Genomic DNA, 14,918 nt, shown 5'->3' on the forward strand with positions numbered 1-14,918 from the left:
CTCTGTTTAACTCTGGTGATGACTAATCTACAGTAATAGTCAAACCACAAGCAAAGTAAAACAAATAGAACACAATGTTTGGTATTTCTCAGTAAACATTTATGTAACCGGGTAGACAGGAGGCTCATTTTTCACACGCTGTTTAAAAGGAGCCTCAGAGCTAATCTTTCCATTGGGATTCTGTTTGTTTTTGGGAACATGACAACTGGGTGTTTACCAATAACATCCATTGTATCGCAATTCACGCTTCAGCCTCGACACCCTCCCTTTCTATGAAAATGTGTCCATGTTGGATTAGGGAACAGAAATGTGGGAGCATTTCCCCAAATTTTAGGTCAATGACGCGACTGCAACATCATCCATCCATAATCCAGGACATCATCCATGTCCTGAAACCTCCAGATGTGTCCAGGTCCACCACACCTTCACCAAACGCCTCAATTACCTGCTCAGTGCTCAGTCATAATTAGTTTGTTTCTTGTAGATCTACAATGTCATTTTAATATGTTTGTTCGTCTTAACGTTTTTTTGTCTTTAGTTTTAATATGGGTCAAATGTAACAGCTAACTATTTGAATTCATTGACATTCTTTAGTTTCTGACTTTTATCAATGCATGGGGACAATTAAGAAGTCAGTGTCTATTTCTTAAAAACACTGAAGTGATCTTAAGCACTTAAGCAGTTTTTCCACCAAATGGAAACCTGCATTTCGTCCGAACAACTTCTTCCAGTTTCATTATGATAATATATTACAGTATCATCAGCGTACATAGCCGTATTTGCATTTCACACAAATTTATTTGATGTGAAAGGCGGTTTAACATAATATCTGACATCAAATTAAACAAGAGTCGACATTGTTTACTGACTAGGTGACACAAATGTCTGATGCAGCCGGATTTTATTGACCAGTATCAGATTAAATGAGACTGAATACAAACTTTCCAGATTTTAATTTGAAAAAGACTTTGAAAGACATGAGCTATTTGCTTATCATCGAAATGGCTCTTATGTGACAAAATGCGAAAAAGTGAATAGTGTGAATAGTGAAGGCGTCGTACGTTCAATAAATCCTCATGGATTTGAATAGCAGAATAGAATTTAAAGTAGTTTAAAAATAAACGATAAAACCTGCCCTGTAATAAACCCTGACATCACCGTGTGGACATGAAAACAAAAAAAAAACGATTGAAGCTTTTCAAAGAAAAACAATAAAAATGTTGTGAGTCATCACCACAATGATCAGATCAGCAGTTTCCGGCTGCTTTGCTCGGCTCCGTGCGTGCACGGGGCCCGGAGCTGAATCCAGTTTCTCTGGTTTTTAGAGGTAAAAAAAAAAAAACAAACAAACAAAAAAAAACTGAAGAACTGTTTGTTTTCATCAACTGAACATTCTGGCAAAAACTGTGAGAACAACCAGGGTTGTTATCTACTTGTCCTTTCTGAAAATGTGTTGAAAGGCAAAGATTCCTTCTAGATATACACTGCTCTCTGAAGAATGTGACGTGTTTATGGAACAGAGAAAAAAATTGTAAAGTAGAAAAAAAAAATGTTGCCAGACCAGAGAGAATACATGCAGGTATTGTACTGTGTCACATAATATCTTTAAAAGATGACATATTTGTAAGAGAAATAAGGTGGAAAGAACATGAAGTCAGTTCTTGTAAAAAAAAAAAGAAAAAAAAAAAGCTCAACCAAAACCTTGCTCCCTTAATGTGGCTATGCATAAATGTGGAAACTATAAAATTCCCGGAAATCGTATGTTTTGTGGGCCAGATTGAGCGTTTGATGTTTGAAACAGTCTCATGTTGCATGTCAGACTTTCCTTTTGCAGTCATTTTTTCCCCATATATGTGGAAATCCATGTTATTCTTAAAGTTTTAAACACAACTTATTTTTTCTAGAGTGACACAGAGACTATACTGTTCTTTTAAATTACCCATTTTTTTTTCTTTTCGTCTGTCCTTTGATCCCAGATCTCGGATGTCAGTAATATCACAGACCTCTGTCACACGTATTCAAGAGGAACAGCAGCGCATATGTAGGAGCAGAGCCACATAAGGCAAAGCCACATGTTTCGGAGGGGCCTGCATCCAATAAGGTCTTGTTAATGGTAAATTGGATGAGTGTGCGTCCAATTCTCCATTTCCTCCGAGGTGTCTCAGCAGCAACAGCTGCTACCAATGGCAAAGCTCCTTTTTTCTCACAGCCTCCCCCCCTTCACCTTCTTTTTTTTTTTTTTTTTGCAGTGTGACTGAGGTCTTTCCAAAATAAGCTCATACACATGCAAAAATAGATAAATGAACATCTATTGCAAAAGGGCAGGGGATTTAAAGAGAGGTCTGACAGGGGCAGAGCGCAGACAGAGATGGGAGGCATAGATGTCATCCAAGATCTTGAACTATAAATGGTCCAATGAAGCAGTAAAATGAGCGGGGCAGACGTGTTACATATAAGCAATACTCTGGACGCTCCACACCTGTGGGATGCATCGGCAACAAAGGTATTATGAGTCGGACTCTTGATACGAAACGGCTCTCTTGTTTTCAGAGACTGACCTGGATGGCATTACATTTTAGACACAAAGAAAAAAAACGTTGGGCATTATCACACCAAGCGATTCAAACATCAGCTGCAGCCGCCAAACTGTCTAGATCAGACAGCTGTCAAGCTCTCTTAAAAAGATTTCACCATTTTATAACTTTGGGTAGTTCAGCCCAAAGTTAATGTTAGGGTTAAGGGGTTAAGAAACAGAGGGTACAAAGGTAAATAAAATACATTCCCATGATTGAAGTTGCCCTGCGACAAACTGGCGACCTGTCCAGGGTGAACCCCGCCTCTCGCCCGGAACGTTAGCTGGAGGTAGGCACCAGCAACCCTCCTGACCCCACTAAGGGACAAGGGTGTACAGAAAATGGATGGATGGATGGATGGATGGATGGATGGATGGATGGATGGATGGATGGATGGATGGATGGATGGATGGATGGATGGATGGATGGATGGATGGATGATCGAAGTTGGAGCTTTCTTGGCAGAAATTGCATTCAGAAGAAACCGATGTGACTTGCGGTTGGCTTGAAGGTCTGTGAGATCTTATCTGTTTCTCCAAACTGGATTGACTCTCAGTACTGTCTGTCTGCGTCAGGTGGGGCAGCTAGTGCTGCCAACTACAGAACCTCTTTGAGGCATAGCTGAGGACTGACTGAAGGAGCAGCTCCTCATCTGCTGAATTACTCTAACCGTGACTAATTCAACCCTTTTGTCTTCATCAGGCTGAATTTATAACCAGGTGAAGTGCTGCCTTATGAATCATGCATTCATGAACCGCCATCAGATTCTAACAACAAAGAGCTTTTTGACTAAATAAAATATTATTCTCTAAGTTTTAGTTCCGTTTCTGGTCTCCGTCACCAATTCAAATAGATACGTTTGATCGGAGCCTTAACTGCGAAACATTCTGCTGTGTCAGAAAAAGTGCAGAAATTAACTGCAAGAACTGAAAACGATCACTTTCTTTAGTTGCTTAAATCATGCATTTTTCAGTTCACGACATCAATACCAGTTAAAAGAGATTCATCAAACCTTCAGAGATGCAGAACATTGAGTTGATTGTTTCCGTTTGACCCTTGGTCAAAGTTAATCACTTTTTTAATCACTTTTTTAATTTGCTTATATTTTATTACTTAGTTTGACTGTAATCATTAACAATTTTACCATGAACTAGATTTTTATTAAGCCAGATTCAATAGAAATATTTAAAGTTTTTCTTTATTTCTATGTTTCGGTTCGTCGTTAAGGTTTTTAGTGTCTTTATAATAAATCCACTTAATTTTTTTTCTAATTTAAAAAAGTCTCTACTAAACTCATTCATTTCAGATTTCTGTGAATTATAGTAACTCTGTATTTAGATATTTACATAATAAAATGTCTTTAAAAGCAGATCAGATTGCAAATATCTTTATAGTGTTGTGCAGAAATAAAACATGAAATGAATATCAATTCATTTATTTCTTTTGAAAAGTGCTGGTTTTCCTAACATATTTAAATATAGTTTAAAATGGTCTACTTCATCTTATAGTAGTAATTTCATCACTCCCAAAGACAATACTGACCCTGTGTGTTACCATGTAACCAGTCCTTATTTTTGAACACTATATTTTTACTAAATTCAGAGAGCGACCAGCTCGGCAACTCTTAAAGCTTTCTCTTTCTCCTCATCCTTTCTGTTGGCAGTCTGCTGTCATTTTTCCTCTCTGAGCTCTTCCCGCTCTCGGGTCTATTACTGCGGGACTCAGGAACAGGCAGGCGGAGGGTCCAGGGCGCGCAAATCTCCATAAATCCTTCCACAGCGGCCACCCTCTTCAGGCTGTGCTCAACAATATCTGTCTTCATCAAGGAGAGCACAGGCCCGGCCACCTGCTTTTCCTCTGCTCCTCTCCCTCCTCCCCGCCTCCCTCCCCGCTTTGTGAACTTAATAAAAGCTGCCATTAAGCAGCGCTTCATCTGTTTGAGCCCTAATCTGCCTTATAGGCATCATGTGACCACATATGCAGCACACACCTGTCGTTGGATGTTCCCGGGCCTCAACTGTTGCCTCTCCACGTTGCTCACACGCTCACCCAACCTGTTCCTGGCACATCAACCAACTGCGTGTCAGGCAACAGCCTCCACGGCACAGTTGGCACTCACGACATGTGCAACTTCGACTAGTTTACTGTTAGGTTTTTTTTTTTTGTTAAAAAGCAGAAGTTTCCCATTGAAAACACACCAACGCTTAAAAACACGCCTAAAGGTATTCAGCTTGTTTTTATTTCAGGGAGTAAAAGCGTATCTTCATATCGGACATGCAGAAATGAAATAAAAACAAAAATATAGCACAATGGAGGTTAACAGCACAGTACTCGAGTTGAAATAAGCAAGTAGAGGGAAAGTGAAAGTAGAGCAGAAGAGAAAAATTCAACCTGTATTAAAAAAAAAAAAAACCCAACAAACTTCATTGTAGATTTTTTCAAATATAAATATACATATATAAAAGCTTCAATAAATCTAGCCAAACTGAATGCTAACCCCAGATGGCCTTGAGTCTAAAAGTGCAATAAGTTTTACAAAATGTGAAATGAAACTGTGGCTGTCTTGTGAAAGCTCTGCAGCACTCGAAACAGGCCTGTTTATTTCTTCATCGCCTTTTTTACGCCATCCTTTTAATCTGTTAATTAAGCAGTAAAATGATCATTTCAGCAGCAGCCTATGCAGGTTTTGGAGGTCATTTCTGTCTGGTTTTGATTTTAATGTTTATTCCTTTTTATTTATATACCGGATGCCAGCTGGCTGACAGATGGCGATGCCTTTACCCGCCTTTTTTCCCCCCTTTTTCTTTTTCTTTTTTGCAGCTATTTCCCTTTTTTTAAGTAAAAAAACATCAGAAGGAAGAGAAGAAGGAAGGACAGGAACAGCTGTAGACGAGGCGACAGAGACAGCCAGCACACTGGCCTCTGGATGACATGAGGGAGTGGGAGGGGGACTCAGCACACGCCTCAGGGCCAAAAGGATAAAAAAAAAAATCAACCAAATAAAAAATAATAAAACAAAATGCACCCTGATAACACTGCGCTGCAGAGAGCTGGTGTCTTTAAAGTATTTATGCCCTGTAAACAGTTTCCTATTGTGTCACATAACAACCAGAAACAAATGTATTTTATGTGGCTCTTATGTGACAGATTAACACATTTGCTCAACAAGATGAATGCTACCGAGTCCAAACTGGAATCTACCTCAGGACTTTGACTAGTCCATTCTAACAGTACACCGTGACACTCTAACCACCATTATCATGTTTCGCTGTGGGGACGGAGCGCTCTCAACGTTATGAGTATGTAAGTTCCAGCTTGGTCCCATTTGACCAAAGGACCTTTTTCTTATGACTTTCTTTCTATCCATACCTTTCCTTTCTTTTTAGTAGTCTTCAAAGAAAGCCAGACTGCAAAAGACATATGACTCAAAGGTAACTATAGACTCCCCAACCAGAGCTGTAGATCTCTGCAGCTCATCCAGAGTTACCATGGACTTGTCTGTTGCTTCTCTAATTAAGCCTCTCTTTGTGTAGCCAGTTGAGATCAGGAAGTTTGCATTTGTGCCGTATCCTTTCTAATTTAAACAGGTTATGGTGATACAATGAAAAACAAAAAAAAGTTCAAGGGGCGTAAATACTTTTGGGAAGCAAAGGTTTCTGAAGTGGAGAAGCCCTGATTTTTTTTCCTATTCTTGCTGTTCTCAGTTCTCAATTGATGTCTTTAAATTAAGTGAGAAAATCCTCCAGTTGGGTTTCAACAAACAGAAAATATTTGCAACTGGTGCTCAGGGTGTTGGTCTAAAGTGTAGCACAGAACCACTTTTCCCCTCAGGCTGGATCACTGTCAAGCACTACATGTTCGCTGTCATAATAATCACAGTTTCTTTATTTTTTTTCTCAACATTTTACTCCTCCGCACACACACACACGTACACGCACGCACACACACACACGCATGGGATCCAAGTTACGTTGGTAACTGATGAGCAAACAAAACAAATGGCGGCTCCCGCTTTGCAACAACGTCCCAGGAGACAGTTCAGTCTGTGAGCTAAGACGGCCAAGGTGGAGACGAACTGAGGATTTCAAACTAATAAGAGCAGAAGTAAATAACATAAACAGGAAACACCCAGGGAATGAATTCAGATCAGTGTATTTGAGTTTTGAGCTTCTGGCAGAGTTTGGAAAACAGAAAGACGAATGAAAACATAAAAAGCTGACTCACACAAGCAAACTGTAATGAGGCTATTTGAATCTTTAACCTTTTTTTATTAGTCATTTCTCCTTTTTAGGGATTTTCTTCTTTAAAGGAACCCGTTCATCAAAGAGCATTTTGTTCATATATAGGTATTTTTTTACAGAGGAAAATACTGTACAACCTTTTTTTTTCCCTTTTTTTTTCTTCTCAAAACAATATCCAGAGGAATATCACTTACACACATTATTATTATTCCCTATATCATGATCATTTATTTCCAATGCCAAGCTCAGGAAATAATTCAGTGTGTCCACTCCTCAGTCGTACATGTTTGCTCAATAAAAAAAAACCCAAAGCAAGGTTCTGACAGATTTATAATTTAGCGCTACAATAAGTGAAGCATTTTACGAATTCTTTAAAAATCACAGTTCATCTTAGTGTTTCATATCAGATGGCGCCTTTTTCTTTTCTTTATTTTTTGGCGCGACACAGTTCCTTTTTTTTTTTAATATAATTTCAAGCCGTCCAATCACAGAAGAAGCAAAAAATAAAAACAAGTTCTTAAATAAACCACAGAACAACAGTTTGTTGTCACACTAACATCTATTTGTGCATAAAAGCAAAAAAAAAAGTGAACTAAAACATTTTTAAAGCAAATTCCCTGTTAAATGATATATATCATTCTTAATTTCTTTTTTTTCCTGTTTCAGACGGTAAAAATGAACCTAAAAAGTGCAATAACACCCTAAATTTTTTTTTCTCATTTGGAAGAACACATAAATATTAAATAAAAAGCATTACAACAGGAGCTCAACCACAGCCATAGTGAATGGAAAAAAAAAAAAAAAAAAAATGCCATCTGGACATTTTTTGCGGTCTGTACATTTTCAACATATAACACACTTCCCTGATGCTTCCTCTGTGGCTGCATCTGATCCCTTCCTCCCCCCCCCAGAACTGAACATCACGACTCCCCTGCCTCACTCGCTCGAACGTCAATATGATCTCAAAAAAAAAAGAAAGAAAAAAAAACAAAACAAATTTTTTTGATGCAAAAGATGCAAATGTTAACAAAAACATTGTTAAATATACTCAGGAGTTATCTGTCATCACCGTTTTCTTCGTGGTCAGCTAATATAAAAGTGCACTATTCACGCACAAACTTGATTCCTCCACTGGGGGCGGTGGGCCGGGTTACAAAGTACGCTTTGCACTGGGCTTTTTTAGCAGATTTCAGGGAGAGAGAACTGTTGAGGCTGAGATAGACCCGACTGTCGGTCAATCCCATGTGAGAACAAAGTATACCAAAGAGAAGGGAACAAGTAGCTCCTTTCTCTCAGTGTCTAACAACAATAATTAATAATAACAATAATGAAAATAATAATACAGAACTAAAGATCAAATTATGAAACACATCCTGCTCCTCTTAGTGATTCACATCCCTTTTTTCTTTTCAGTTCAGGTTGCCAGAAATTTTCCTTTTTCTCAATGATCATCATTCGTACACGCACGCACACGCACGCACACACCTACATATATAGTTATATAGAGAGATTTGTTTTTGTTTTTCTAAAGTGTTTTTTTTCACACACAAAAAATGTGAAAGAAATAAAAATAAATTAAAGTCAAACATGCACGCACACAAAAAAGACTGATGTGTAGTAAAATGCTTTACACGGCTGCCCAAAATTTGTGTGTCTCTGTCTCGTTTTTTTTTTTTTTTTTTTTTTTAATGCATAATTGAATTCATAATGTTGGTCGTTTTGTAAACATCTCGATGAATCGTTTCGGTGGGCCCGTCGTTTTCCGTCACACCGGCGCCGCTGCTGTTGCTGTTATTGTTGTTTTTGAGCGTGATGAATGAGGCCACTTTCTGTTTATTGGTGGTACACAGAATGTTTCTGCAGTTCCTACAGTCCCCTCTGGGTTTGATTGTTTTATGGGTCAGCATCTTGCTTTTCCAACTGGGAAGTATCAGTGTGGTTCACGGAAGCACCGAAGCCCTCGCCGTTGTCTTTGTCGCCGTCAGGCTCCTGCGCTGAGTCGTCGTTCGAGTCAGTGTTGAGCTCATCCTCTTCTTCTTCGTCCTCCTCCTCGTCCTCGTCCTCCTCCTCGGCGTGCGCCTCCTCGTCCGGAGACAGGTCGTCCTCGGCTTCTCCGGATGTCCCCGTGTCATCCAGCTGGGACTTGGCGTGGTGCGCCGGCCGTGCCGCGTCGAGGTGCAACTTCTTGCTGAGATCCAGTGAGTCGCTGAGGCCCAGACCGGCGGCGTTCTTCAGGAAGAAAAGGGAGCTGCTGGTGTTGGTGCTCAGGTTGAGGGAGCTGTCGAGGCTGATAGAGGACGGGGGGTAAGAGTGGTTGTAGTTGGAGGTGAGGCCCCCCGGCTGGTAGATCATGGAGGGGACGCTGCTGTTGATGTTGTGGGACAAGCCGAGGAGGCCGCCGGGCGAGGACGTGGACACGCCCAGGGAGGCGGGAGCGACCGGCGCCATGCTCCCGACAAGGTGGTGCATCCCCTCCTGCTTGGGCGACACGGACGGCAGCTCACCCCGCTCCTGCTTCTCGTGCTTCCTCTTGTGGGAATCCATCTGGGACATCCCCACCACCGTGTGCTTGCACTCAGGGAAGGTGCAGTGGAAGTGCGAGCACTTGAGCTTATATTTGCAGTCGGGAACTTCACAGTCGGCGCTGGAGCTGAACTGGCAGAAGCCGGCGGCGCTGATCACGTCTTGCTTGCCGTGGTGCTTGCGGTGGGCCGTCACCTTGGTGCTGTCGGTGCAGCGGAAGCCGCAGCGCAGGCAGTGGAAGTGGGTGCTGTTGCCCGAGAACTGGCAGTCAGGGAAGTTGCAGCTGAGCGAGGACTTGAAGCGCTTGAAGTCGTCCAGCACCAGGTTGTCCACGCGGTCGTGGTGCTGTGCGTGCTTGTACATGTGGGTGCGGCCGCAGAACTTGTAGCCGCAGTTTTCACGTGTGCAATGGTAGTGGGTCACCTTCAGGGAAAACTGGCAGCTCGAGTCCTTGCAGTTCTCGTACAGGTCGTAGCGCCGGAAGCCCTCCAGCATCATCCCCTCGTCCAGCATCTTCCGAGACGACGGGGTCTTGCGGCGCTTGCCGAACGGAGACATGTCCTCGATGATCCAGAAGCGCTTCTTGGCGCCGGTGGCCGTGGGAATGGAGATGGTGTTGCCTGGAGAGAAAGATGCGAGCACATTAAAGAGCAATCAGTTTGGCTCACAAAGTAAAACCCACAAACTACAAGCAAATTACTGTCTGGGTTAAAACTCTGATGTTGAACTCTCCCCAGCCAGAAGTAGCTCGCAGCTGAGTAAGCGCACAAAGCCATTTTTTTTTCTTTTCCCTTTCCTAATTCCCAGAATGATTAAAGGAGTGGGGAAAGGATGATAGATTGACTGTGGAACATGACACTTTTACAGAGTGTCTCCAGCCCCCAAACAAAAGAGGGAGCGGCGAGTCCTAACCAACCCTCTTATCTATGTGTTGTTTTATGAGGGGCACCCACCTTTTGCGGCACCCTGGGGTCACTGCTAATGATGCGATCCCTGTTCTGCACGACAGGAAACAGTGGGCCTCGATAAAACTTGAGGCGTGATTAAAATAAGAAGCTGCTGATGCAGCCTTGTTAATGGAGACTAAACAAGGCCCAGGCTTCGTGGAACAGGTGCCAAATTTACTGCTCTGTCTCTCGGTGCAAAAGTAAAAGCACACACCGATGTGTCATTAGAGCAAGCATGCATGTTTATCCTGTTGCTGCATAATACAGCGCTAGTGAGAAGTTTTGATACACTAACCATGGGTATGAATGTATTAACAATTCTGTGCCTTTATGTTTTTGTGACAAAATGTATTTTATTCAGGAAGGGATGATGCCACAAACACTGCTCTGCTTAGCAAAATTGGTTGAGTAAATTGGTTGGTTTTCATCAATCAGGTGTCAAAAGACCGTATGCAATTTTATAGCGATTTCTGGTCGGTGGGCTCTCCCAGAAGCCTGATTTTATCTTCCCAAAACCAGTTTTAATGTAGATTTCAGATTTTAGTTCTGTTAGAACATCCAATTCTATCCAAGTTTCAACCATCCCAATCGAACTGGTTAGGATGTTCAACGAACCCACAATGTTCAACCTAGTATGAAATGGAAACAGCGTCCTTCTCCATACTAAAGCAAGTTTTGTGTCATGATGGAATGAGGTCAGGCTGATCCAAAATAAACACCTGACATTTCAAGCAAACGCCTTTTGCATAAAGGTATTTTGATCTGGGGAGGCAAAAATTGAGCTTTTAGGCAACTGAACCAACTGTCAAGCATGGTGGTGGCAGCATCATGACTATTTCACAACCAGGGATTTCTTTGGAAATCTTCAGATTGACCTCAGCAGAGACGGTTTGGTGGTCCGATATCAAGATGACCCCAAACAAACTTTAAAGCTGATTTTGGAATAAATACACCGGCTTGTTGGATGGCTACAAATGTGAAGGTTTCCAGCAACTTAAAGCACATTTATCCAAACATTGTGTGTGTATATTTACAAATTTTTAACCTGCATGTATAATTATGACTGTTTGGATTAGATAAATTCCACAAAAAAAAAAAAAAAAAAATCAAACTTGTGGAGTAAATTTGAGTTTTCAAAAAAGGCTGAAGCTAAACAGTTCAATCACATCATTAGAGGCCCAAAATTAAAATAACATGCATGCTGATGGTGAGTGCACATAAACCTTTCACTGATTCTGATAAAAAAAACAAACAAACAAACAGTTAAAACTGCACAGAGCTCAGTAAATGAGAGTGACAGCTGCAGTGTTGGTTTGGATAAGTACCTGCAGCATCCTGTACTATAGGGACGTCATTTTTAACTGGAGACGGAGTGGCAATGATGGGGCTGAAAGCTGGTGTGTTGGTTGGCATGACAACACTCCGAGTGGCTCCCAGAGAGGCGCTGAGCAGAGAATATGACAGACAGGATGGAGAGAGGAGGTATGGGAGCGAGGGCAGAGGAGGTCGGAGAAGAGCGGGAGGGAGAGACGGGGCCTGGGACTGGAAGCCAGGCTGAGGAGGAAGAAGTGGTGGAGGAGGAGGTGGAGGCGGAGGAGGAGGGGAGGAAGGAGGTGCGTTTTGGGTGGCACTAGTGTCAGCAGGGGTGGTGGGAGCAGAAGAAGTGTTGGGGTAGCCTTGTCCTGGAGAGACAGGTTGACCAGAAGGGGGTGAAGGACAGGCGAGAGGGGAAAAACAAGTACACCAAAACAAGGGGCCACATCACACACACATACAGACACACACACACACACACACACACACGCACACGCACGCACACACACACACACACACACACACACACACACAGAGGGATGGGAGGTAAAAAAAGGAGAAAGATAAAAGATAAGAGAATGATACAAAATGAGGCCCATTCAAAGACAAGTAACCCAAACACCAGCCAAAACAACAATGATGAGAGTCGTGGATCGTAACGGCAACGCGTGTAGAAGCGCGAGAATCGCAGCCAGGCTTAAGATTTAGCGCAAACAAGAGAAGGATAAAAAGATACACTTCACATAGTTCAGCAAACTTACAAATGCTAAAGCTGACGGGGTGATGTCAGGCCAGGAGAAAATGTGATAAAGTACACTCAGATCGATAACCGCTGATGTACAGAATGGATGTTTTATGACGATGACAAAGCAAAACGCCGAACGTCTCGTCAACGAATCGGGACAAAAGAACGCTGCGATGTCATCAACCTCAGAAGTAATTATGACTCGGGGCCTATTGATTGTAAGCCAAAACTACTGAATCATGACACACATGAGTAACAAATGGCTGAGATTAACATGAGTAAGGCCGAATGTGCGAGTTGGCTTCTTTGAATTCACCGTCCCCTCACCTGCCGGAGAGCTGTCGTTGCCCACAGGTGTGCTGGTGCAGCTCCGGTCCTGGTTGGAGGACTCGGAGGAGAGGCCCAAGGGGCTGCCTCCTCCTCCTCCTCCTCCTCCCATGTACTCCAGGTAGTCATCTGTGTCATCCATGACGGCGGAGGAGAAGCCGGAGGTGATGCCCGCCTGAGACGCCATGGGCCCGGACATCAAACCAGAAGCGTGTTGCATCTCGTCCGCCCTGTGGCCGAGCGACATCACCTGAGGAAAAACAAACAACATAAAAAGTTATCATAACTGTACAGAAACATTCGAGGCAGGCTTTATGAGTCATAATGCAGCTGGCAAACAACCAAGTATTTCTCAAGATGTTTTTTTTTTTTTGTTGAAAGAATATGTTCTTGTCTTTTGAAAGCAGCAGAACAAAGAAAAAAAATAAACAGAACAAGAAAATCTACATGCTTAAAGGAGCTTAAGGTACATCCTGTGCTCTGATGGAAAGGTGTGACAGCCCTGTGCATCACTATGTGTGGAAATTTCAGTAAAAAACAGTCATTAAGGGTTTGTCATTGACTGGTATGACTGGAAATGAGAATTTTATCTCGTTTTCTCGCAGAACACCACGTCTTTCCCTGAATCTGACTCATAGAACAGGAAACCCGAAGCAAGTCATGCGCACACACAAACAAAAAAATCTTGATGAAGACTGGGTTTGAATGTCTTCCTCTTGGTAGTGTTTCGTACCTGAGAGGGGACTCTGTCGAAGTTCTTTCCCAGCATCCTTCTCATGTGCTTGCGTGCGTGCGAGGTCATCTGGTGCTTGAGCAAGAAGGAGAACTGGCAACCCTCTCGGATGCAGTGGAAATGGCTGTTGACCTGGTTGTATTTGCAACCTGGAGGAAATAAAGCAGCTTTACTGTTAAAAGGTTCTGTTGAATTGTTGTAAGCAGTTAATAGCTTAGCTGCAAAGCTTGTTACGATTGCTTGTCACTGGAGGATGTTGCTCACGGCTAGTCCGAGACGGACAAAGAACAAAGCAGACTTTGATGGTACTAAAGCAAGTCTGATATCAACCAAAAATGGAAAGAAATATATATATATATAAATATATACATATAAAAAAAAAAATATATATATATATATATATATATATTTTTTTTTTGTGCTATATATATATATATTTTTTTGTGCTTTACCAGTACTTCAGTTTCATTCCAGACAATTACTCTAAAGGAAAACTCTTTACATGTGCCGTTCTTGTGTTCCATGCAGAAAGATAATTTATGACGCACTTCCTCCTTCCACTATTTCCTGTATAATCATCTGCTTCTGTTCAAATAAACGCCCAATGCAAACATGATGACGGTTTAAAGATTTATGACATAGCATTTGCTGTAAGATTTACGTCAGTATAGTTTTCTTCAGGACAGTAAATGACATGTCAGGTTTGGTTTAGGGGCTAGCAAAATTAGCCATTAGCTTTAGCCAACTAGCCAGATCGATACTCACACTCAAACTCAGAGCTTACCTTTTACAGAAACGCAAACAAACTCTTAATTTGTCTTTGACTAATTATGCCACATGTGAAACAACTGCTAAAGCATGTTTAATTTGGTTTTTGTTTTGTTCTAATATTCATTTAAGACAGTTAATCTTAAAGGAAGCGCTACGTGATCTGTTGTCAATACAGGCTCCACACAAGGAGACCATTGGTGATGCATCACTTCCTATCTCCATTTCCCATGCAAATAATCTTTAACTTTTGTCTAAGTAGCCTCCAACGACAGTTCAAAGGTCATAAAATACCAGTGGCGTAAAATGCTATGATGTTTGTGAGACTTGAGCAATCCTAAAACATAAGAAGTCTGCTTTGGTCTTGGTTCATTTTGAGCTAGCCCAAAGCTTTAGCCTCCGAGACTGAGTAATCTGTATTTAATCTAAAGGAAGATGTCAAGAGAGTTATCTCCAGCAGATATTAAATGATAGCTAGCTTGAAAAATTTAGAACTATCCCTTTAAACTCTCTATTTGCAGATTAATTTGTCTTCGACGCGTAGCGAGGCATCTGAAAGTAAGTAGAGCGCTAAAGGCCACATTACCACCGTGAGGGCGTTCTGATTAGATTAAACGCAAAGAGAAATATTTTTAGTCTTCTTTTTTTCCCCCCTTTTTTTAATTTCATGATATGGCTCCGACAAAAGAGGGATTGGGTTTCAAAGTGTTTTGGAGTGTACATGTAGGAGGAATATTAGATCACTGG

General features: G+C 41.7%; 1 protein-coding gene across 8 annotated transcripts in view; it reads right to left on the reverse strand.

The window, feature by feature from the left end:
• Positions 1-6,273: 6,273 nt before the first annotated feature.
• casz1 (castor zinc finger 1) overlaps positions 6,274-14,918 on the reverse strand; it is a 219,372-nt gene continuing 210,727 nt past the window's right edge. For 6 of the 8 annotated variants that reach the window (XM_081608910.1, XM_081608909.1, XM_008413416.3 and 3 more), the window contains 4 exons: positions 13,404-13,552; positions 12,671-12,920; positions 11,610-11,966; positions 6,274-9,957 (listed from right to left, as the gene is read on the reverse strand). In XM_081608910.1, the coding sequence (XP_081465036.1) occupies positions 8,708-9,957; positions 11,610-11,966; positions 12,671-12,920; positions 13,404-13,552 (2,006 nt within the window). In that variant the 3' untranslated portion in view covers positions 6,274-8,707. The remainder of the gene's footprint in view (positions 9,958-11,609; positions 11,967-12,670; positions 12,921-13,403; positions 13,553-14,918) is intronic. The other 2 variants (XM_081608912.1, XM_008413418.3) reach the window with 1 other exon arrangement.

Source organism: Poecilia reticulata, chromosome 7 (genome assembly GCF_904066995.2).
Source record: "Poecilia reticulata chromosome 7, P_reticulata-male-v2, whole genome shotgun sequence".
Lineage (NCBI taxonomy): Eukaryota > Metazoa > Chordata > Actinopteri > Cyprinodontiformes > Poeciliidae > Poecilia > Poecilia reticulata.